This window comes from Mus pahari, chromosome 4 (assembly GCF_900095145.1).
Source record: "Mus pahari chromosome 4, PAHARI_EIJ_v1.1, whole genome shotgun sequence".
In the NCBI taxonomy this organism is placed as follows: Eukaryota; Metazoa; Chordata; class Mammalia; order Rodentia; family Muridae; genus Mus; species Mus pahari.
This window is the reverse complement of record NC_034593.1, coordinates 76,529,492-76,553,268: the sequence shown is the minus strand read 5'-3', so window position 1 is coordinate 76,553,268 and position 23,777 is coordinate 76,529,492. Positions and strand designations below refer to the sequence as shown.

At 44.7% G+C, this 23,777-nt stretch overlaps 1 protein-coding gene and 2 non-coding genes across 5 annotated transcripts in view; 2 read left to right on the top strand and 1 right to left on the bottom strand.

Annotated features, from left to right (window-relative positions):
* Sh3d19 (SH3 domain containing 19) overlaps positions 1 to 9,474 on the bottom strand; it is a 161,245-nt gene extending 151,771 nt beyond the window's left edge. For all 3 annotated transcript variants that reach the window (XM_029537542.1, XM_021196191.2, XM_029537543.1), the window contains exon 1: positions 9,141 to 9,474. In XM_029537542.1, coding sequence (XP_029393402.1) covers positions 9,141 to 9,252 — 112 coding nt within the window. In that variant the 5' untranslated portion in view covers positions 9,253 to 9,474. The remainder of the gene's footprint in view (positions 1 to 9,140) is intronic.
* Positions 9,475 to 17,481: 8,007 nt separating this feature from the next.
* Positions 17,482 to 17,544, top strand: LOC115063875. Its single transcript, XR_003843744.1, has one exon. It is a non-coding gene; the product is annotated as a U7 small nuclear RNA (small nuclear RNA).
* Positions 17,545 to 17,558: 14 nt separating this feature from the next.
* LOC115063877 lies at positions 17,559 to 17,620 on the top strand. Its single transcript, XR_003843746.1, has one exon. It is a non-coding gene; the product is annotated as a U7 small nuclear RNA (small nuclear RNA).
* Positions 17,621 to 23,777: the final 6,157 nt, after the last annotated feature.

Below are 23,777 nucleotides of genomic sequence, written 5' to 3'. Positions count from 1 at the left end.
GTTTGTTGATTTTAAGGATGCGAGCATTTTGCCTGCATATATGTCTGTGCACCGCATGTATGTCTGTACACCACATGAATTAGGTGCTTGTGGAAGCCAAAAGAGGACATCAGATCTCCTGGAACTAGTGTTACAGACAGTTATTAGACACCAGAATTAAACCCATGTCCTCTGGAAGAGTAGTCACTGCCTCTTAACTGCTGAGCCATCTCTCCAGCCTTGAGTTAACCCCTTAAAGAACAAAACTCTTAGAAATCCCACTCAACACTGACTTGCAACTCATCAGCAGGCTAGAAGCAGCTCCATATGTAACTATGCTGCCAGGCTCACCAACGCAGGTGTTCCAGGCCCAAGGAAGGCGTGATGAATGAGGGCTAGGCAGACCAGTGCCTGCAATGCACTCAGTCCTATTCTATCTCTATCCGTATAACCTTCAGTGGACTATCTGCCCTTTGCAGGTCTTGGGCCCTTCATTGACAATTTGAAGGAAAGAGTCACACCTACTTCCAGGGCTGAATGAGAAACAATTAGCAAACTGCCTGGCACCTAGTGCACAATCAAATAGTAACTCATTATCTGATTCATCAGAGCCCAGTGTTTTTCCAAATCCTCCCCAGCTCTCTGACTTCCTCCCCATTTCCAAAAGTGGAAAGGAATGTATATTAGTCATCATACCTATTGATAGAGCACTCTAGTGGGAATGAGTTTTAGCTGTGGGGTCACCTCAGTCAGGTGTGCACGTCACATCTTTCCCATTTAAGCCATGAAAAGAAAGTACACAGAGACTTAGGGTGGAGGATGGGATTTTCGAGGACACAGGAACATCCCGTTGGTTTGTAGAGCTGAAGAGATTACGATACCCAGGAAATAGAAAACAGTGGGAAATGGGGCCAGGAATGATGGCTGATTGTAGAAAGCTTGCCTAGCAAGCATGGAGCCTCTGAGTTAGAAATTTCCAGAATTTTGAAAACCAAGTGGCCTCTGCCTGTAATCTCAGCAGTCAAGAGATGCTGGCAAAAAGATCACCAGTTCAAGGTCATTCTTGGCTACATAGAAATTTTGAGGCCAGCCCAAAATACATGACACTCTGTCTAAAAAAGAAAAAAAGAAAGGAAGAAAAAGAAGAGAAATTTAAAAAAAAATGACTTTTATGCGGAAGATTTTTTTTTTTTTTAAATGTAGATGCTTTATGTCAAAAGAGGTCTGTCAGGGCATCTTACTCTGTTGGGGCGGCTTGCAGGGTGACTTCCTTCATACTGTATGAAAGTCATGGGGAGCAAAGTTAAAGTATAAAAACCTGCCAGTCACTACCAATGCAATAGGTAATATGGATTGTATACATCCCTGATACTGGATAAAGACAGCACATCACCCCTCTGGGCTTCCTAGTACCCAGCCTAATCTTTAGAAAAACAGCAGGGGCCAGGGAGACAGCTCGGTGGGAAAGGGCCTGAGTGTGATGCTCAGAACCACATAAAAAGCCAGAGGAGATAGCACACATCTGTAATCCTAGCGCTTCTAAAGTAAGACAGAAGGCAGAGGCGGAACAATTACCCAGAAGCTCATGGGCAAGCCACCCTGACTGCACAGCACAGCAGCAGAGCCAAGAGACCCTGCCTATGCTTCAAGGGGGAACGTGAGAACAAGCCCACTATGGCGCACACACAGCTGCACGTTCTCATGCAACAGACAGACAGACAGACAGACAGACAGAGGCTCCTCAGATGTTGTCAGACAAATCCCAATAGAGACACATTGTACAACATGTCCAACTGGTATTCCTCAAAAACATCAAAGGCATTAAAAAAAAAGCAAGAAATATCCAAGGAGCTGCCACAACCACAAGAAGCCTAAAGAGGCCTGGCAAGTACATGCAAGATTAGCAGTAGCTAGGTGGGATCCTACAACACAGTAAGGACAGGAAGGAAACACTAAGGAAACACAAGTAGTCTGGGCCAGCGGCAGAGCGCCTGCTCTGGGAGTCCACCCCAGCAGGAATCCTTTACCTACAACACAAAACCTTAAAGAAAAAGGCCCAGGAAGATGCTGTAAACTGCCAGGGCTACAAAGCTAGTTGAGACTAGATGCAAAGCTGGAATTAGGATTGAAAACAGAATGCAGATCTTCTCCCCAGAATGTGATAGCTGATAGAACTACAGAAGTGCAGGGGTAAAAGGAGGAGAGGAACACCCTAGCAGAAACAGGTTGTGTGAGTCGGTGGATTACAGGCTGGCACCCCTGCAATGCCAGCGGCACTTTAGAGACTGATGCTGGAGAATCACAAGCCTGAGGCCAGTGTGGGCTACACAGCAAGGCCCTCTTTAATCTATCCCTAAAGGTCACCAGAGTGAGTATTTTCTCTGTAATGCTGCACTATGATATTCCTAGCACACTGGCAGACAGGCTGTAAATAGTTACAAAGTGATTTGTGTCTAGTTTAAATCGACTTTTTGTTGCTTTTGTTTAAATGTCTGTAAAAGATCTGCTGCTCCCCCACCCCTTCAGCCCCCAACACCCACATAGCAGCTTACAACAGTCGTAACTCCATGTCCAGGAACTTGATATCCACTCTGGCCTCTGTAGGCACCATGTGTGTGCATGGTGCACATACATACATGAAGGCAAACGCTTATACACTATGTGTGTTGGGAAAGTGGGATAAAAGTGCATTTTTCATATGTATTAGGAAATGTGAAAATAAAATGGTCAGCTTTTAGCTTACAAATAAATTTTGAAAAGAAGAAGAGGAAGCAAAAGACAGCACAGAGAGTGTGAGGGTGCAGTGCACCCCAGGTGCCTCCCCAGTGTGCTTCCCGACACACTCAAGGCCCTGGTGTGATCTCCAGGACTGAGGAGAGAGACTGTCAACTTCTGATTGGTTGAAATTAAGTCACAAGAGCAAACTTTTCACTTGTGACAATAATGAAAACTAAGCACTACTACTGGGCAAGGTTAAAATAATCTGTACAGGGGCAGGAGAGATGGCTCAGCAGTTAAGAGCACTTGGAGCTCTTGCAGAGGATCTGGGTTTTATTCCCAGCATCTACATGAGGGATCACCACTGAATGGAACTCCAGACCCTCTTCTGACCTCTATGGGCACCAGGCATGTGGCACATAGACCAACATGCAGGCAAAACACCCACACCAATAATAATAATAACAACAATCTTCTTCATCTTCATCATCACCATCATCACCATCATCACCATCATCATCATCATCATCATCATCATCATCATCATCATCATCTGATGGCTTACAGAATGCCAAGATAGAGAACCAGTCTCAGGCTCTAGGAGTCTGGTAAGACAAAGGCATTTCCAAGAGCAGAGTGCATTTCACAGTGACCACATCTGATTGCTGAGTGTGACACCATGTTCCCGTTGTTTCTTCTGCTGAAACAAAACCCACAACCAATCTCCAGATGGAACAAAAGTTCAGATACTTTAGCAATAGCAAAAAGCAGATAGAAAATAAACACTAATAACTATAAATATTTACAACATGTCTGGCCGTATTCTAGGAGTATTCTAATAAAACGCTACAGGGAAAACATGTTCTCAGGATTTACCGTAGGGATAGCATTTATTCACCAAGAAGAGGAAGTGGACACAATTATAAAGGAAAACTTTACATAGTCATCTCTATTAAAATGAGGAAACACTGACATCAAAGAGACTACAAAGAAAACAATAATGAAATAGATAAGCTTCAGAGTAGAAAATATTTGCAATGCATGTAACTTACAAAAGTTTACATACCGTGGTTTAAAACAATAACAACAACAACAAAAAACTCTAGCAATCAATAAAAAGAATGGAGAAAAATATAATGTATCTACCACAGTTCCTTAGAGTGTGGACTGCCACCCTGCATATAATTGAATGTATAATGGCAAAAGAGTCTGGGAATAGTAAAATGTTTCTGAACATGCAAGGGCCAAAAATATATTAAAAATCAAATGTGCAGCAGATTCAAATACTTCTGACAGTTCTTGTCCATGTTGCAGCTCCGGGCTTCACTACAGCCCTGGTTCTGAACACAGAACAGAGTCTACATCACACACACACACACACACACACACACACACACACACACACGCGCGCGCGGCCATCACACCAACAAACACATCCCGAAACACCCTGGCTCATATTTGATGCTATCATATTATAAATTGCAGTATTTTTTTACTGTATAGAAGAAGTTTTCTGCTTTTATAGAAATAAAACATGGATTAATTATGGAAATTGGAAACAGTATTTTCTTAGCACCATTCTTTAGCAATATATCAAATCAGTATACATTTAAATTGCATTGGATTGGGATGTTTGACTTTTCAAATTGCTATTTGAGATACTGCCTTAAATTTCATTTAAAAAAAATAATTAAATGAATTTTGTCTTGGGACTAGAAGGGAATTCCCAACAGTCTTTGAGTCAGCCCTAAGAGGACCTCAGCCATTCTGACCCGTGTGTGCCTCCGTGAACAGCAGTCTCCATTCACACTGATGACTCTCTCAAGATGTGCTAACGCCCAGCAGTACAGTAAACACTTCAGCCAAGATTTCACTTAAAAACAAACAAACAAACAAAAACCCACACCTACCTGAAGAGTATGCAAATTTGCTTTTCTCTTTAATAAGTAAGACTATTACATGTATATCAAAGGATTGTCTTAAGATAGAAATTCTTTATGATTTCTTATCAGCTACCATTTTTATAGGCCGATACAGCTAGAGGTATATGAAAATTATTCTAGTCCAAAAAGGGTGTCAAATGAAAACATATTGAAGAAGACCCGTTCTACACAATGGGGATAAAACCCCACAGCAATCTGTCGTTATCACTCTTTCTCTGTGTAGCTCTGGCTGTCCTGGAACTCACTCTGTAGACCAGGCTGGCCTCCAACTCAGAAATCCACCTGCCTCTGCCTCCCGAGTGCTGGGATTAAAGGCGTGCGCCACCAGGCCTGGCTTGTTGTTATCAATCTTACAAACAAAGTTGACTGCAAAAAAAAAAAAAAAAAGTGACCCTTACTCTGAGGCTAGCACTTTTATCAGTCAACTTTAACCTTCCTTTTCCTTCCTCTTCCTCTTCCTCTAAGGTCAAAAGAAGTTGAACAACCTTAGCTTTACAGAGGATGACTCTATACCCTGATGCGCTGACACTTCTGGATTTCCTGGGATAGGGAACTTTCCATTTTAAAAAGCGAAGTTAGTCTCAGGAAACCAGGAAAGAATTGGTCACTCCAGCTTTTCTTTCCCCAGCACCAACCAGGGTAACACGGTGACGCCAACACACCAGACTTAGCAGTGTGGATGGAGGAAGAAGACAAGAACAGAGAATGTCGTTGACCGTCTAGGCTGGCCCACGTAAATCAATCACAGAATCTCTTAAGCTGCCAAGAAACCAAGGATGAAGTATAAACTCCTGTGCTCGTCAGTGGATCTCTCTGTGCGCATCTCAGTGTTTTTCAACTGACCTGCTAAAAAAGACCCAGAAGCATCAAAAGATCTGGGAGAATATGTTAAGGATATTCTCAGATCTCAACCTGGGAGATGGCTCAGCGGACAAAGGTGACCAGTGGCCTGAGCTTCATCCCAAAGGCCCACATGGTAGAAGAAGAGAAGACTCCAGCAAGCTGGCCTCTGTGCCCATACAAAATAAACAAGTTGTGATTTTAAAAAAAAAAAAAAAAGGAGTATTTTTCAGACCTTATCCCAAAACCGATGGGGGTCAGAGATTTGAAAGGGCAGCCGGCAATCAATCTGTGACTGTACAACCCCGGTACGGCAGTTCTGGTACACAAAGGAAACGTTTGAGAAATGCTGGGTTCACATATCCACATCTTGTCTACCCTGCCTGAGTGTGGCATCTAATGGGTCAGTAAGATGCTCCAAGAGTTCAGATGTGTCTGGCTTTTACATTTTAACTGTCAAGTGAGGCAATCAGGGTTTTGTATCACACCATCAACAATGAATCTCTCACGGTGGCAGGTTCACACTTCAGCGTCTGCTGGCACCAGTGCATGCCAGGAACTCAGGCAGTGGTAGTCCTCTCTGCCCCCCTGGCTTCTCATAAGTTCATGTCAACTGGGTTACAGCCCCACTTGCAAATGGTTTTCTCTTCTTCCTCATCTTCTGCATCCTTTTGCTCTCTCTCTCTCTCTCTCTCTCTCTCTCTCTCTCTCTCTCTCAAGCTCCCCCCCCATAGGTTATAACTTTTTCTATGTGGTTCTCTTTATCACTAAGAACAAAACAGAAACACAAAGAAGTAATGGGTGAGGGAGGGGGTTGAAATAGAATTTAAAAAAAAAAAAAAACTTGATTAAAATATGAGGAAAAAGTCCATTTGGTGCCCTTGGTAATATCTTTGAATCTTAAAAATAAATTAAAACAACAACAACAACAGCAACAGCAACAAACCAAACCTGGAAAGAGCTTATGTTTGGCATAGGTAAGGCCCTGGGGTCAACCTCTAGCATGTTCCCTGTCTGCACAAACAAGGGAAAGCCTGAGAAAACTTACAGATACATATTATAAAGGTAAGAACTGAATCAATTAGCCTCCTCTCTTACGTGTAAGATGAAATGATTACTAAAACGCATTTGTTTTCTAAGGATGCCCTGCACAAAACAAAAGAAAACAAAAAGCATGATCTATAAAAAAAAGAATGCTGGTGCCAGTACTCCTGTAATCCAGCTCTTCAGGGGGTGAGGCAGACCGGGCTACCGAGCATGACCTTGGGGGAAAGAAGACACTCTGGATGATTCTACCTAAGCCAAGGTACAAACATCAACAGTATTGCATAGGAATGTGTGTGTGTTTAGTAAACTGTAAAGACAAAAAACAGCTTTTTAATAGTAAGTGGGAAAGCACTTGCATAGTACACACAATGGCCTGAGTTCAGTCCCTAGAAATACACACACGCGCACACACACACACACACACTCACACACACACGCACGCACTCAGGACAAGTTTTTAATGGTTAACTATCCAGAGAGAAGGGACAATGTCTGGGAGGGACAGAGCATGATGTCATTCCGAGGACCTGATATATTTTTTTCCTTACTCAGCCATAATAAGTTAGAAGAGCCTTCGCTTTATAATTTATTGTATGTATATTACAAAAATAGATAAACTTACGCAACCACATGTAATTTAGCAGGGCGAGGAAGTTCATTGGCTGTTTCTACAAGCCCCGGGGTTATGGCGCCTATCAGGCCATGTGAGATTAAAGAGAGGGAAAGCCTTTAACTTGAGGGAGGGAGGAGGAAACAGGAGAGCAGGCAAAGCCATCTACTACGAGGAAGAAGCAGAGGGACTTGGGGGACCTTAGGCCTCTGAGTGAGCTCACACTCTCTTTTGGAAGAGGACACCGGACAAGTACTGCAGTTAATGCCCAAGCTTGGTAAGGAATGCAAAAAGTGTTTGGAAAACGCGTTAATACATTTGGCGGGAGGGAAGCACCAGTTGTCGACTATTAAATAATTTATCCCCAAGACAATAAAACCTAAAATTACAAGTCTGACCCTTTCACACGCATCATGGACTTGCTGACCCCTCACCCCTTCATGAAGGAAGGCCATTTTGAGGGTAAGAGAGCTGAAAACACTTATTTCTGGGTGCAGAAGCCACAGACAAACATTATCACAGAACCTAGACTAGGCCTTGGCAGCCTTCAGACATAGTGGAACTAGTAAAAAGTTACAAAAGTAACATTTGTGCTGGCCTGGGGGGACTGAAGAAATGTTGACCCTCTATCTGGTCATATTTAGTTTAAATTTCGATGCAGCTATCCATGGTGCAGTCCCCTGTAAGAGGGAGACTTTCTTCTGAAAGGCACCAAGAATCCAAGAGTCCACACTTTTAAGATCTGTAAGCAACCAAGGCACAACTTTGCAAACTTTTTCATGGTACTGAATTATTTACTCAACAGTTACGTGTTGTTTCGGTTAGGTTTACACTGAACAAAACTACCGATTATTGCCACTTGGTGTTCATGGCAACAGTCAAGTGTCTTACTCTCGAAAAGGCCCAGTAGCAGGCAGGCAGGCATAAAAAGTTAATTTTGAGCTTCCAGAATGTCTACTCGGAATATGCTGTTCTTACCGACTTTTTAATATTATTATTATTATTATATTATTATTATCCCATTTTCTGCCCTCCAGTTCCACAGACCCAGCTTTCTCCTGGTGGTCACACAGAGGAGCTTCTCCATGTTCACTTTCTAAGAAGGCTCCAGCCTGGTGAGTGGCTTTCCCTTGAATCTTCCCAACCCCTTCACCTCTGTATGCATCTTCTAGGTTAATTCTTCCATCCAGTTTCAGACAACTGTGGTTAACCAGCTGGCCCAATAATTTCCTCTCCATTACGGTTACATTGAAAAACCACCCCAGGTAAAGGGAAGGAGTGTGGATCTACATTTAATTTTACACTTATGCACCAAGCTATTTGATTTGTGCTTCGTTGGTGTGTCCCAAAACAAGATCTTAAAGGTAACTATAGGCCCGCCAAATGACCTCCATCCAAAAGAATTCCCTTCTCCAATACTACACTGGGCACTCCCTGTTTACAACGCCGAGGGTAGTTGCAACAAATTAACTCTCAAGCAGAAAATCCGTGCGGTGGGGGAGGTAAGGAAGGGACTAGAGGTCCGAAGTTCACCGGCTGCTGAAACAAGACTTGAATCAGCATGGGCACGTGGTCTGACCAGGTTGAGGTGGCCCAGGCAAAACCATAGGGAGGGGTCGTGGACCAGAGAGAGACAGAGGTAGGGAGAGGGAGTTCTCCATGGCCTCTGACTCACCTACTGATAAGTAATCACCCAGCCACAAGTTCCAAGCCAGCCGCCTTGGATTTAGTTTGCACGGAAATTTTGGAGTTTCGGCTCCAGGGCCACTAACAGGTAAAGAGACCAATTTGAATTCTCTCGGGCTCAGCCCAAAAAGGAGACTAAGGATAGAAAGGCCACTGTCCCGCCCTCTCGCCTCCACGAGTTAAAGGTGTCAGTCCCCTCCAGGCAGCATCGAGAGCTGCCGCCGTGCTGGGCAGGGCATGAGTGGGCGCGGAAGGCCGGGTCCTAGATGCTCCCAACCCCCCGTGCGCCCCTGGTCCCTGCGTCCCCCGCGTCTCACCTGCAGCCGAGTGGCCCGGGAGCGCGCGGCTCCGAGCGCGGCGCGGGCCCCCAAGCTCGCGACGCTCTCGCAGCTCTTCCTCCTCGTCCTCCCGCCGCCGGCCCTCAGCCATGGGCGAGGCGCCGCCGCGCAGCCCGGGGACGGCGGGCGAGCTGCGGGCAGCGGATGCCCCTCGCCAGCGCGCTCGGCGGGGAAGGAGGGCTCCACCTGCAGCGCGCGGAGCTGGGGCGCGGGCCGGGCCGAGCTCCCCGCCTTCTGGGCACGCACCGGCGGCCTGCAGCTCCTCCGCAGCTCGCTTCCCGTCCGGTCCCCTTCCCCGCCCCACAGAGGTCCAGCCTGGGATCGGGCGGGCTCCCGACCGGCCTCGCCTCCTCGGGGAGGGGTTTCGGGCTGCTAAGGCCGCCCTCCAGCCGCACAAGCTGGAAACACCCCCACAACCCAAACAGACGTGCACAAAATAAATAAAGGGGTTGGGGAGTTGAGAGAGAGAGAGAGAGACAAGGAGGCTTGGCCTCTTCCTGCCCTTTCACAATATTCCAAAGTCAACAGGAAACCCATTCGCTTGACACTTAAACAAAAGGGGGAGGAACCGGTTCCTACGCCAGTCTTGGAGACATGCACAAGCTGGGAGAGGCTGAACTTCACTTGGGGCACACCACTTAGAGTTGAGTCTAGACTCTAAGAGATCTCTGTCTCTCTCTGTCTCCGTCTCTCCTCTTTATCTCTCTCTGTGTCTGTCTCTGACTCTGTTGTCTTTGCCTCCGCCTCTCTGTCTCCTCTCTCTCTCTCACACACAACACACACACAACACACACACACACACACACACACACACACATACACACGGCTTAATTTGGCCTCAAACTCCTGACCATCTGCTTCCTAAGTGGTGGAATTACAGTAGTATGCTACCATATCGGGCCCATCCCCCTTATGTCACCGTAAAAAGTACCTCATTAGGGAATAGTTTTTTTGGTATTGTGGTATTGCTGTTTTCCTTTTTTGGTAGTGAAAGTACTCTGTGATACATGTCATAAATTAGTTCAAAGGCACAGAGTGTGCAACAGCAAGATGAGCCCCATGTACGCTATGAACTTTGTGGGCGATAAAGATGTGCCTGGAGGAGGATTAAGTTTATTAGTTGTAACAAATGTGCCCCGATATGGAGGATGGTGGTAAGGAGGGAAGCTATGCATAAGGGGTTCAGGGAGAGCATTTGTCCGTTCATTTCAGCTTTACCGAGAACACAGTACTGGTCTAAACAGTAAAGTCTAATTTCTTTTAAATACTAGATAGGACTTGGGGTTGGGGGAGGAGAGGAGGAGGTAGCGGTGAGGCTTATCTCTGGCACTGTAAAAAATAAATACATAAACAGACGAATAAGGCCTCCCAGTATTCAGCTAATTGAGGGTTAGGAAAAGGCCACCATCCCTAGAAGTCCAGGAAGAAAATGTGTTAAAGGAGTTCCATACCCAATGATTTGTAGAGAGGTGATTTGGCCAAGTGGTAGGAGAGCTGGCTCTGAAGTCAGAGGCTGTAATTTGAGGCACTTAACTGTGGGACCTACCCCCTGCACACTGCTCCAAAGCTGGAAAGGGCAGTGTAACAAAAGTCACTGTACGCACCTATAACACACAGCTAGGATTCTGTAGGAGCACATACGTAATTTCACACCGAGGGGCAGATTCTGGGATGTCACAAAAAGATACTGAAGCAGCAGGCAAGAATGCTCCCTTAGCAAAGGGCTGTGTGGGATGAACAGGCCTTTATCTGCAGCCTCTGGCTCTCATTCTGAGAGCTTGTGAGAGCCCCCAATGTTCGTCGTGCTGGAAGAAGAAAGGAAGAGAGAGTTCACTGGAGACAGAGACGCTGCCACTGTCACTTTACCTCTTCAGTGGTGACTGTTGCTGCCTGAGAAAAACTATTTCTGTTTTTAGGCAGATAAGAACAAAATTCAATTTTAAGAAATTGAGGTCAGATCCACAAGTTAAAACACCACTCCTGCAGAAGCAGTTAAATAAGTGGACTCTTGGATAGCTCAGAATTAAAACGGGGAGATAGAATTCTGACCTCGAAGGGTTGTCTTAAGTGTTTGGGATCACTTTACGTGGAAGTGTGTCTATTACTGGCCTTCAGGAATGAGGAATGATTTGGAAGCCCTTCTCTGACAGCAGCCTACTGGGGTCAACCTGCAGTCACCTACACCCTTAGTTTGGGACTCCCTGAAAATCGTGCTGGATCTCCCATGCAATCAGAGTTGGGAGATCCACATCCCCTTGGGGTTGCTTGCATGCGTATACTCACATTAGCCTAACATGATTTCTAAATACTATGTGCCAAGAACCACCCCACAGGATCCCTTGAGGAGACCAAAGGACCAAGGACTCAGACAATTACTGTCAGAGACTATTGTAGTGCTTGTCATACGTGTCTTTGCCATTTTAAATGAACATGATACATTCTTTGTCCTCCAATAGAAGAGGCAGATGGTTGTGGAAGGCCCTCCTCAAAGGTTGCGATCATTGCTGCATTTTGATCAGAGCAACGGGATCACCCACAGGCAACCCTCAGATTGGGCCTTGTGTTAGTCCCGGTTCTCTAGAGTCACAGAACTTATGGAATGTCCCTCTATATTGAGGGAATTTATTGTGATGACTTATAGTCTATAGTCCCACTAACCCAACAGTGGGTAGCAGTGAACGGGAAGTCCAAGGATCTAGTAGTTTCTCAGTCCCACAAGGCTAGTAGATTCTAAGAGATGTGCTGGCAAATAAATCCCAGCAGGCGAAGAAGAGTGAATCTTCCTTCTTCTAATGTCCTTATGTAGGCCTTCAGCAGAAGGTGTGACCCAGATGAAAGGTGTGTAGCACTACACGTGAATTTGGGACCTGCTTTGTCCCAGGCTGACCTTGAACTCAGAGATCTCCTTGCCTCTGTCTCCTGGGATTAAAGTCATGTACTAACTTGCCTGGGCCTAAGCTTTTCATAGCCACTATGCCTCAAGATCTCCATGCCAAGACCCAGGCCAGAAACTTGTGTCTTCCAGCCTCAAAATCTGGATCACAAATGAGCCCACCAATTCTGGATTGTAGTTCATTCCAGATAGAGTCAAGTTGACACCCAGGAGTAGCTATTGCAGGCCTGTTGGTGTTCTGTCATAGAAAGAGGTTGAGTGGGTCGTTACACTCTCACCTGAACTTTCAGCCACTCATGCCTATGCCCCAGCGGTATGTAATCCTGCCACAGCCACACATGGTATGAGGAGGTTCTGTCATTTATAGGAGGTAGAAATTGATCAAAAGGGGGAAAAGGACTCCATCAACACAGCTGCCAGAAGTTGTATGCACGCTGGAGTAAGACTTTCTGGTGATGCAGTTCCTTGGGGACACCTGTAAGTCACCCCTGGCCTGTGCTCCTGGATGTAAGTGTAATAAACTGATTGGCTCTTTAAGCTACACGAGGGTAGGATCATGCCATTGGTCTGCCTTTGGTGCCTTGTCTAGGTTGACTAAATGTTTGTTTGGGTCTCCCCAGGAGAAGTTAATGTAACAAAGACCTATCCAGTTGACCACAAAGCAAGGCAAAAGTTAGGAAATCCTACAATAAACATACAGCCTCAGACACGGGTAGTGAGCTAATCCTATGGAGAGGAAGTTGTTTTTATGACTGACTATCCCTGTACAAAAGAATAAATTCCCCCAACCTCATATCACCTACAAAAATTAATTCAACATGTATTATAAAACTCTATTTAATATTTCCAGTAGCAGGCATGATTTCCTCTTGTTGAAAGGGTCTGTCTTAGAGTTTTACTGCTGTGAAGAGACACCATACCATGACAACTCTTATAAAGGAAAATATTTAATTGGGACTGGTTTACAATTTCAGAAGTTTAGTCCATCATCTTCATGACGAGAAATATGGAAGCAGGCAGGCAGACATGGTGCTGGAGAAGGAGCTGAGAGTTCTACATCCAGACTGGCAGGCAGCAGGAAGAGAGAGTGAGTCACTGAACCTGGCTTGAGCTTCAGAGACCTCAAACCCAACCCCAGGAACACACCTCCTCCACCAAAGCCATATCAATCCGACAAGGCCAGATCTCCCAAGTGCCCCTCGCAATGGGTTTGTGGGGACTATTTTTATTCAAACCACTACAGGGCTGTAAGTCCACTTAGAACTGTTGGTGACAGAGAAGGTATCACTGCTGGAACCTCATGGTTATTGTGCCATGGCAGACATTGTTGTGGTTCATGGGTGTCATCGCTGAGTAGGACTACTGGCTGCTTTTCTCCTTTGGAAGCTTGTGTGGCACCTTCTGGTGCCATGAGAACAAGTCCTGTGTCCCCGGGGAGGAAGCTTTCAGGTCAAATCCAGCCTTGGCTAGTGGGCTTATGGGCTTTTGGAGGAGAACCTACAATCTCCACTTTCCTAAACCAGCGTAATCCCTAAGTACATTCTAAATATTTTTCATTATGCCCACATCAAGAAACTTCTGTTTTCAACAGATGCATACCATTACAGAAAACTGCAAGCAGAGTTGCAGAACCGGATCACAACTGATCCATCAACAAGACAATTCCTGCACCTAAGGCTCAGGGAACATTGCAGAAGAGGAGGTGAAAAGATTGTAAGAGGCAGAGGAGCAGGGAGTTTGCTGTGAGACTGTGTCTCCTAAAGAATGTCAAAAGCCATAAAGCCTCACCGACGTGACTGCCTGACCTGAACAAGGACGGCACCACTAGATGCTCTAACATGGACAGGGGAAGCTCACAAGGCCTCAATATATAACAATAATAAAAGAAAAAAGAGACCATGAATTTGAAAGCAAACAAGCAGGTATATGTGGGAGCATTTGGAGGGAGGAAAAGGGGGGGGAATGATATAATTATAATCTCAAAAAATAAATCTGCCGGGCATGGTGGCACATACCTTTAATCCCAGCACTCGGGAGGCAGAGGCCGGCAGATTTCTGAGTTCGAGGCCAGCCTGGTCTACAAAGTGAGTTCCAGGACAGCCAGGGCTACACAGAGAAACCCTGTCTCTAAAAACAAAAACAAAAAACAAAAAAAAAAAAGAAAGAAAGAAAAAAAGAAAAAAGAAAATGCAGTATGAAATCTCTGTGGCCTTAAAGGCTGGAAAGATTGTTCAATATAAGGAAAAATATTGGCCCAGGACCCTCAAGACCAAGTTCTCAGCACAAAGGAGTTTTATTTTCCCCAGAGGGACAGAGGTCAGGGTTAAGGGACAAATACAGGAAATTGAGGAAGAGGGTTAATGGGAAAAGAACAAGGGAGAGGGGGAAGAGATATTTGTCCCTGGGGAACAAAGGACTGCCTCTGGATAGAGACAGATGTGGCACATAGGCAAATAGTGATTTATAAAGGTACTAAGGAAAACCCCATGTTAGGATGATGTGTTCAATTTTGATTGGGCATGTTAATTAGGTGACCCAAAGCGGGGATCTTGATTGTTTTAATACTTTGATAACTGGACTTGATAACCTCAGGAGAAGGAAGTAGCCAGAATGAGAATAGACCTTGGTGGCTAGCTTCAGGAATGTAATCCAATGGTTTTTAGCAAGGTAGAGGGAATTGGGAAGGACAAGCCCTGCCTGAGCCCTGTTTGCCACACTAGCCAGGGGCCCTTCATTCGGTGGTTAAGAGCTTTTGCTGCTCTTGCAGAGGACCTGGGTCCTAATCCCATGGAGCCTGTCTATAATTCCAGCTCCAGGAGAGCTCATCCCCTCTTCCTCCAGCACCAAGCATGCATGTGTTACACAAACATGCATGCAGGCAAAACACCCATGCACATAGAATAAAAATTTTAAAATGAAGTCACTCTTTCCTCTTCCAGGGTGTTTACACGTGTTTAGAAGCACTCTGAATAGCTTAGTGTTTGATACGTTGTTGCAGGCTTTCATACATATGACCGCTAACAAAACCAGAGTCTCTGATTATAGGATTGTTTATCTTTATACCAAGAAGGTTGGGAAATCACCAAAAATCCACACATGGTATGCGCCCAGGCAGACTTCAAGGGGCTCATGTTGTGAAACTTAAGGAAGTTTCTAAAAGGGGAAAATAAATCTAGCCAGGTCTTTAGGGGTTCTGTATGTACTAAGTGTGTTGGTGACAGGGTCAAACATGCCCTCCTCACTTAAGAGCAGAAGACTGTGACAGTATTGAAGGCATAAGCTCGGGGTCAGAAGGTTTCATAAAAATTATGAAGATAGTTTTTTTTTAAGTAGCAAAACTCAAGACTTATCTGTGTAGGGAGGAGTAAAAAGATAGAACGAACTATGTCCAAATCAGATTATGAAACAGGAAAGAACATGTCTGTCATTAAAGTATGACAACATGAGAGGAGGCCAAGCATGTCCTGACACCTGGGTAAAAAGCTGGGCATGGAGGGGCCAGCCTACAATCCCAAATGAAGGTAGGTGCATCCTTGGGGCTCCATAGCCAGCTAGTTCAGTGAGACTCCGACAGCTGAAAGGAAAGAGCAGTTGAAGAAGACACATAGTGTGGTTCTCCATCCTCCATACAGTTAGTCATCCATGTGTACACACACACACACACACACACACACACAGGTGGAATATAAGAATCTATAAAAAAAACTTCACCTAGAAATTAAAAAGAAATCCAATTTAAAAATTGACATTTTCAGAGCCAAGCGTGGTGGCACACACCTTTAATCCCAGCACTCAGGAGGCAGAGGCAGGCAGATTTCTGAGTTCAAGGCCAGCCTGGTCTACAAAGTGAGTTCCAGGACAGCCTGGGCTATACAGAGAAACCCTGTCTCGAAAAACCAAAAAAAAAAAAAAACAAAAAAAAAAAAAACCTAAGTAAAAAAAAAATTGACATTTTCAGGGCTGGAGAGATGGCTCAGTGGTTAGGAATGCTTGCTGCCCTTGCAAAGCACTGTAGCTCATTTATAGCACCCGTATCAGGTGATTCACAACTGCTTGCAACTCCACTTCCAGGGGGACTGACACCTCTTCTGATCTAGAAGGGTACGTATTCAGATACACACATCTACACACAAAAATACATAATAAAAGTTCAAATCTGTTTAATTTTTAAAAGTAGATGTTCAAGAGCCAACACACAAAGCTGAGTTTTATGCCAAGGACCTACATGGGGGAATGATAAGGTTGTGATGGTTTGTATATGCTTGGTTCAGGGAGTGGCACTATTAGAAGGTGTGGCCTTGTTGGAGTAGGTGTGTCACTGTGGGTGTGGACTTTAAGACCCTAGTCCTAGTCGCCTGGAAGCCAGTATTCTGCTAGCAACCTTCAGATGAAGATGTAGAACTCTCAGCTCTGCCTGCACCATGCCTGCCTGGATGCTGCCATGTTCCTACCTTGATGATAATGGGCTGAACCTCTGGACCTGTAAGCCAGCCCCAATTAAATGCTGTCCTTATAAGAATTGCCTTTGTCATGACATCTGTTCACAGCAGTAAAACCCTAAGACAAAGATCAATTCTCAAAAGTTGTCCTGGGGGTGGGGGTGGGGAGTTGTCCTCTGATTTTATACATGCCCCATGGTCCCAAGTCCTGCATGGTCACTGCAGAAGGAACAGCATGGCAAAGTTCCCACCCCTGGAGCCGAGGTAGCAGGGCTTGGGCTCCACAAGTGCTGAAGGTTACTAGAGTAAGGCCTGTTTGTATAATAATTACATAATTTACTTTATGTTCTTCTTGCAGATGTTTTCCCTGCCAAGGTTAATGGTTCCACAATAATTAGAAGAGTCCAGGAGGTAAGGGTGTGTCTAAATGTCCTTAGCAAAGTGGTAATTGCTGAGACCCTCAGGACCACCTTTAAGGCTGTGGGAAAGAACTCTGAAATCATGAGTTCAAAAATATATTAACAGGATTTCTCAACTATGCAAAACTATAGGGATGCAATGTGAATTATATGAGGGGCTTCACTGACCTGAAAGAGTAGAGGTAGCTACACTATAAGCCAGCTTGTCAGAAAGATACAAATGAAGAAGATAAAGAGATTTAGGGAGTAGCGATATTTCTGAGTTCAAGGTCAGCCTAGGGCAGAGCAAATTTAGGCATAGGTGTGTTAGGTATGGTGATCTCAGAGCAAGATCCTACTCAGCTAACTTATTGTCTGTGCTTACAAAAGCAGGCAGATCTCTGAATTTATTTGCTATGTTAAAAAAATGTACTTGCTGTCTCTTTCTAAGAATCAAGGGGCTAAGGTCATAAAGTGTTGATTCATGGGAAAATCAAAAGAGAACTTGGAGTAAATGACTGAATTGGTATGTAAATAAAAGACTGGGTTTTGGTCTGCAAGAGAGAGTTACCCAAAGACAACTTCTTGGAAAGTGAGTACAGCTCTTTTAGAATTTTTCTAGCAGGATTTCCGACTTTGGTCTGAAAACCCAAAAGCTATCCTAGAAAGCTGTTACAGCTCTTATACAATTTTTCTAGCAGGATCTCTGCCCTTGGTTGGAAAACCCAAGAATTACTTAGAGAGCTAGCACATATCTTTTAGATTTTTTTTTCTAGCATTTTTTTTGGAATTTGTCTGCTGGGTTTTCTGAGCTATCTAGAGAGCTTTTAGAATTTTTCTCTAGCATGAGAGAGCTGTCTGTAGCAGTGAGCCATCTTGAGCAGAGAGCTATCTAGGGAGCACTTGAGCAGAACCGAGAGCTGTCAGCCTGCACCCACAATTGACTTCCAGTTGTTCTTTTGTTGCTCCTGAACACCCCTTCCTCAAGGCCCCCTCTCCAAGCTGAGGCTGGTCCTTGGTACCACGTTATTCATATATCCACACACATGTATGCAATAAATACATAGAAAGATACAGGTGTGGTAGCACATACTTGTAATCCCAGTACTCAGGGAGCTGAGGCAAGAAGACTGATTTCAGCCTGTGCTGTTGGAAAGAGACAGCCAAAAAAGGTGAGAGAGAGAGAGAGAGAGAGAGAGAGAGAGAGAGAGAGAGAGAGAGAGAAGGAAGGGAGAGAGAGGGAGGGAAGATAGAGAGACACAGAGAAAGACAGAGACAGAGGGGAAAGGTGCTTATTTTAATTCATTCCTAGGAAAATATAAATAATGGAGCTGAGCATGGTGGCACATGCCTTTAATCCCAGTACTCGGGAGGCAGAGGCAGGTGGATTTCTGTGTTCAAGACTAGCCTGGTCTACAGAGTGAGTTCCAGGACAGCCCGGGCTACATAGAGAAACCCTGTCTTGAAAAACCAAAAAAAAAAAAAGAAAGAATGAAAGAAAGAAAGAAAAGAAAATATAAATAATGAATTATATGACAGCCACTCTAACTGCTAATTTTAAAAAATCATAATGGAAATGGAGGATGAGAATACACCCACATATGCCTTGGGGCATGTAAAATGGTATATCTAGTTTGGTGAACAGTTTGAAAATTCCTCTAAATCAATCTTAGAGTTATCACTTAACCTAGCAATTACCATTCTCAATGAATATCTGAGAGATACAGTCAATTCTAATTATAGCTTCTTGCAACCTTGTACGTAAATGTTCTTAGTGACTTTTTTTCTTAATAACTTAAAAGTAGATAAAATTAAATGTATATCAGTTGATGAGCAGATAAAATGCAGCATGTGGAGTACTATTCAGCCATAAATATTGAAGAATGGGTATATGTTACCTCATGTAGGAACCTTGAAGTCACTGTACTAAATTAAAGTAGGCCAAAGACAAGATTCCTATGATATGTGATCCTATTTATATTAAATGTCTGGGATATCTAGTCTACAGAGACAAAATGCAGCTTAGTGGTCCCCAGCGGCAGGCAGGAGTGGAGATGCATTAGCTACGTTTCGTGTTGGTTGTGACAATGTGCAAAAAAGCAATGTAAGAGAAGAAGAGCTTATTCTAGCTCAAGAGTTTACAGTAGAGTCCACAGTGGTGAAAGCAGGCAGATGGGAATCACATCTCCACAGATCGGGCAGCAAAAGGCAGAGATGCTGACGCGCGGCCCTCTCTCCTCCTTCCTCCTTTTTGTTTACTCTTGGCTCCCAGAGTGTGCCGTCCACACCCTGGGTGGGTCTTCCTTCCTCACTTAAGCTTCTCAGGAATCCACATGTGCCTCTAAATCCAGTCAGTCACAGGGAGTGTTATGGTGTGGGTTGGATGTAAAGTGTCACTATAGGCTCATGTGTTTAAATGCATGGGTCCCAGCTGATGACACTGTCTGGGGAAGTGTTGAGACACGGGGCCTGGTAATGTAGGTTACTAGAGGAAACTCCTAAGAGTCAGAATGACCTCACTTCTGGTAAGCTGTCTGCTTTCTGACCCACTAAGACATTCTGTTTCTAAAATAAAGAGATTAGTTTTATAGTTTGTTAGAGATACTGAAAGAGAAATTTCTTAGTATACAAATTATATATTTCAATAAAGCTATTTAAAGATAAACACCTCACCACAGGAAACAGAAACAAATAAACAAAAAATCAGGTAGGAGTTACAAGCAATAACAATTCAATCGAATAAAAGAAAGCCAATGGTGTGGTCAACTACCTACCCATGGTGGCTATTCTTACTTGTCAACTTAACTACATGTAGAATTAACTAAAACCCACGAGGCTGGGTATGCCTGTAAGGGAAGTTTTTCTTTACTAGATCATTTGAAGTGGGAGGACTCATTTTTGATCTGGATCTTTTTGAGGTGGGAAGATCCACCTTTGATCTAGGCTGTACCTTCTGCTGGCGGCCTGCATAAAGGACATGGAAGAAGGAAGCTTGCTCTCTGCCTGCTTGTTCTCACAGTCAGTAGCGAGTCCATCCCTTCACTAGCATTAAAGCCTGTTGCTTTGGGACTCCAGTACACACTGAAGCGCAGCTGAGACATCCAGCCCCACAGACTGATCAGCTNCTGGATTCTTGGACCCTCCCCTGTAGACTAGTGATAACCAAGATGACCACCAGACCAGTGCCATGGGGCCTGCACAAGGAGCGAGCCTAAAACTACTACACAGGCCTGGTGGGGTGGGGTGCAGACCATGCCCCAGATGGCCCTTGCCCAGCACCATACATAGTGTGTGAGCAGGGAGTAGCACTCCTGAGACCACTCCTGAGATGACCTCAGACACTCAGAGATCCCAGGCACCACTAAGAGGAGTCAGTACTGGGAAAATGGAAGAGAAAAAGAAACAGAATGCTGTGGGCACAATGAAGAGAAGCAGAACTGGAGACTCAAGGGTAGTGAGGATCAACCTGATGGGAGTTTCCAGAGATGCCACCTAGGACAACGATGGGGTTTTGGCCTGTGCTGCCAGTGGGGGCCACATCTGGGTCCATGGTCCTGCCAGGGGTCTGTTACCACCAAAGACCAGATGTCCCTTGTTTGGGTTACCTCCCAGGAACTTGTTTATGTCTAAGGGCTATGCAGAACTGGTCCCACCCCTCCCCTGGGCATCCTGGAAAGAACTGGCCCTGGGGGCATGAAAACAGGACAGCTGCCTCCACCCTAGCCAGTTGCAGGACTCAGGAGCGTGAGCTGCACACACTGCTAGAGTTTTGAGCCAGCCCAGAGGATATAAGCATGGGAGACCTGGTCCTACAGATTGCAGTAGCATGGATGAGGGAGGATACTCTCCTCCCCACTTGCTCTTCACCACAGGCAGGAGATGTGGCTCTGATGTCAAAAGAGCAGGAGAGCTGGCCCTGGATGTGGGGGTTGCAGGTGAGCCAACCCTGAGGGCGTGAGTGTGGGCGAGCTGGCTCTGCCTCTTGTCTGCTATGTGGTAGCATAGATGAGGGAGAGATACTCTCTCCTCTCTTTTGCCCTCACCACCAGTGGCAGGCGAGACAGCTGGCCCCAGGGTCCTGAGAGTGAGAGAACTGGCCATGTCCCTCACTGGCTGCAACACCTGGGAGAGCAGGCCCTGCACCTCGCCTGGGCAGCACCGTAGAGCTGGGTCTGGTTTCATGGGTTGCTATGAGCTGGCCCTGAGGGCAGGAGAGCACTGAGCTGACCAGCTCAGATCCCTCTCAAGCCCAGACCTAGAGCTTTGAGTTGGCCCACCCATATCTACTCCATGGATGAACTGCTGGAGTGTAGGAAGAGTCTGGTCCTGCAGATCCAATGTTACAGGATCTCTCTCTCTCTCTCTCTCTCTCTTTCTTTAAGATTTATTTATTTATTATATGTAAGTACACTGTAGCTGTCTTCAGACACAGCAGAAGAGGGCATCTGATCCCATTACATACAGATGGTTGTGAGCCATCATGTGGTTGCTGGGATTTGAACTCAGGACCTCTGGAAGAGCAGTCAGTGCTCTTAACAGCTGAGCCATCTCTCCAGCCCATACAGGATCTCCATGACACAGGGCAACCACAGGATATCTCAGAGGAGTCCCAGTGAGGTTCCAGTATTGATAGAGTAGCAGAAGCCAGAGGCCTTGAATCAGACCCATGACTCATTGCAATGAATGTTTGCAAGCAAAGAAGTGTGGACAAAGGGAATACTGTGGGACACACTGGGACACACTACAGCTTCCACAACGAGATTTTTTTTTTCCTCTGTAGGGGGATAAGTTGCAAAGGTGGAGGGTGGGTATGAGAGAAGGGAGACATGAGTGGGATTGGGGTGCATGATGTGAAATTCACAAAGAACCAATAAAAAGCTAAGAGATGGATAGATAACATAACCTATTATACATTAGTATAATATGTATTGCTATAGTTATTTTTTAACTTATATAATTAATATAATATAAATCTATATTCGTTATATAAGTTCTGCTCCACTAGAGAACCCTGACGGGTACAGACTTTGGTTCTAGAGCAACAGACGTATAAGAATAGATCTTTTAAGGGATCTGAATAGGATTTTCCACTTTCCAACACCCACAGGTGAAGCCTCTTGAGTTGCTGATGCTCTTGGAAGTTCAAGAGAATACTCAAAACTCATGGTGCAAACTCCTTTATAAACCTAAGGAGAAATATGCATTTGGTTATTCTGATTCACCAGTTGTGAGAGGCAACAGATTTGGTGACTCTGTTTATAAAACTTTTAGAAATTTGTGGAAAAATAAGGAAAATGGTGGTACTGGCTGACTGCTCCAGCATCTCTGGAAAAACTGACCAAGGAGAAGGTTGAGCTCCCTGATAGGATTAACCAACTTCTAGCTCTCAGCACACAGACAGGACAACAATGAACTCAGTGACAAAACTGACCAGCTGCAGATGCACATAAGCTGTAAAGGTTCCTGAGTGTGCTCTCAAGAGACTATGATTCATTCTATAGTCTATTCTTCTAGAGAACCCTGTCTAATGCACTACCCAAGTGCACGAGAGCCTACACATAGAAAGAGAATTGTAAGAAACATGGGGTGAGATCAGACAGGAACATGATCCACCTCTAAAGCTGTAAGGTATTAAAAATATTTCTATCAAAAAATACACATCTTTCAGAGAAAAATGTTCTTTTTTTTAATAAAAAAGATGTATTTATTTGTTTTTACTATGGTGTGTGTGTGTGTGTGTGTGTGTTTATATATTTATATATTTGTGTTAGGATTGCTGTGGTGAAACACCATGACCACAAACAACTTGACAAGGAAAGTGTTATTTCATCTTACAACTCACAGTTCATAAGCTCTAACACAAAGGAGAGAAAGGGCAAGAACTCAAGGCAGGAACCCGGAGGCAGAAACTGAAGCACAAACCGTGGAGGGTGCTGCTTACTGGCTTGCTCAGCTCAGCCTGCTTTCTCATAGTACTTAGTACCATCGGCCCAGAGGTGGCACCGCCCACAGTGGTCTGGACCCTCCCACACCAGTCACTAATCAAGAAAATGCCTACAAGCCAGTCTGCTGTAGGCATAATCTTGACTGAGGTTCCCCTTTCCAAAATGACTCCAGCTCATATTGAGTTTCCATAAAACTAGTCATCACAACTATATAAATATTTATGTGTTGCAGTGCTGGGCAAATAAAAACAGAATAGATACTTGTTTAATGATTAGAAGAACATAACATCTTTTTTCTGACGAAAGTGTGAGTCTTAAGTCCTTTTACCTAAATATAAAATAACTGGAAATAAAAGTTTACTGCTGAAGACTTTGAAGAGACAAAGTAAGAATGGGCAGACTATAACCTTGGATTTAAACACAAGGTATCTTCAAAACTTGGCTCTTAACATGACAGGACATTAAGAGTGATTAACACCACCCTGAATGTGGGCTTATGAATGTTGCTTTTTCATTGCTGTGACGACGACAGTATCTGATGGAACAATTTAAGGGGGGTGTTTTAGGTACTTGTTTGCTGCTATGACAAAGCACCATGACCAACTTGTAAGAGAGAATGTTTATCTTGGGGCTTCTATTTCCAGAGGGTTAGAGTTCATGATCATTGCTGTGGTTTGAATAGAATGGTTCCCATAGGCTCCTGTATCTGAGTACTTAATCAATAGCCACTATTAGAAAGGACTAGGAGGTGTGGCCTTGTTGGAGTAGGTGTGGCTTTGTTGAAGGAAGTGTGTCACCGGCTTTGAGGTTTCAAGAAGTCCATCCCAAGCCCAGTGACTCTCCTGCTGCCTGTGACTCCAGATGTAGAACTCTCAGCTACTTCTCTGGCACCATGTCTGCCTGTGTGCCACCATGCCCCCACCATGATAATGGACGAAACC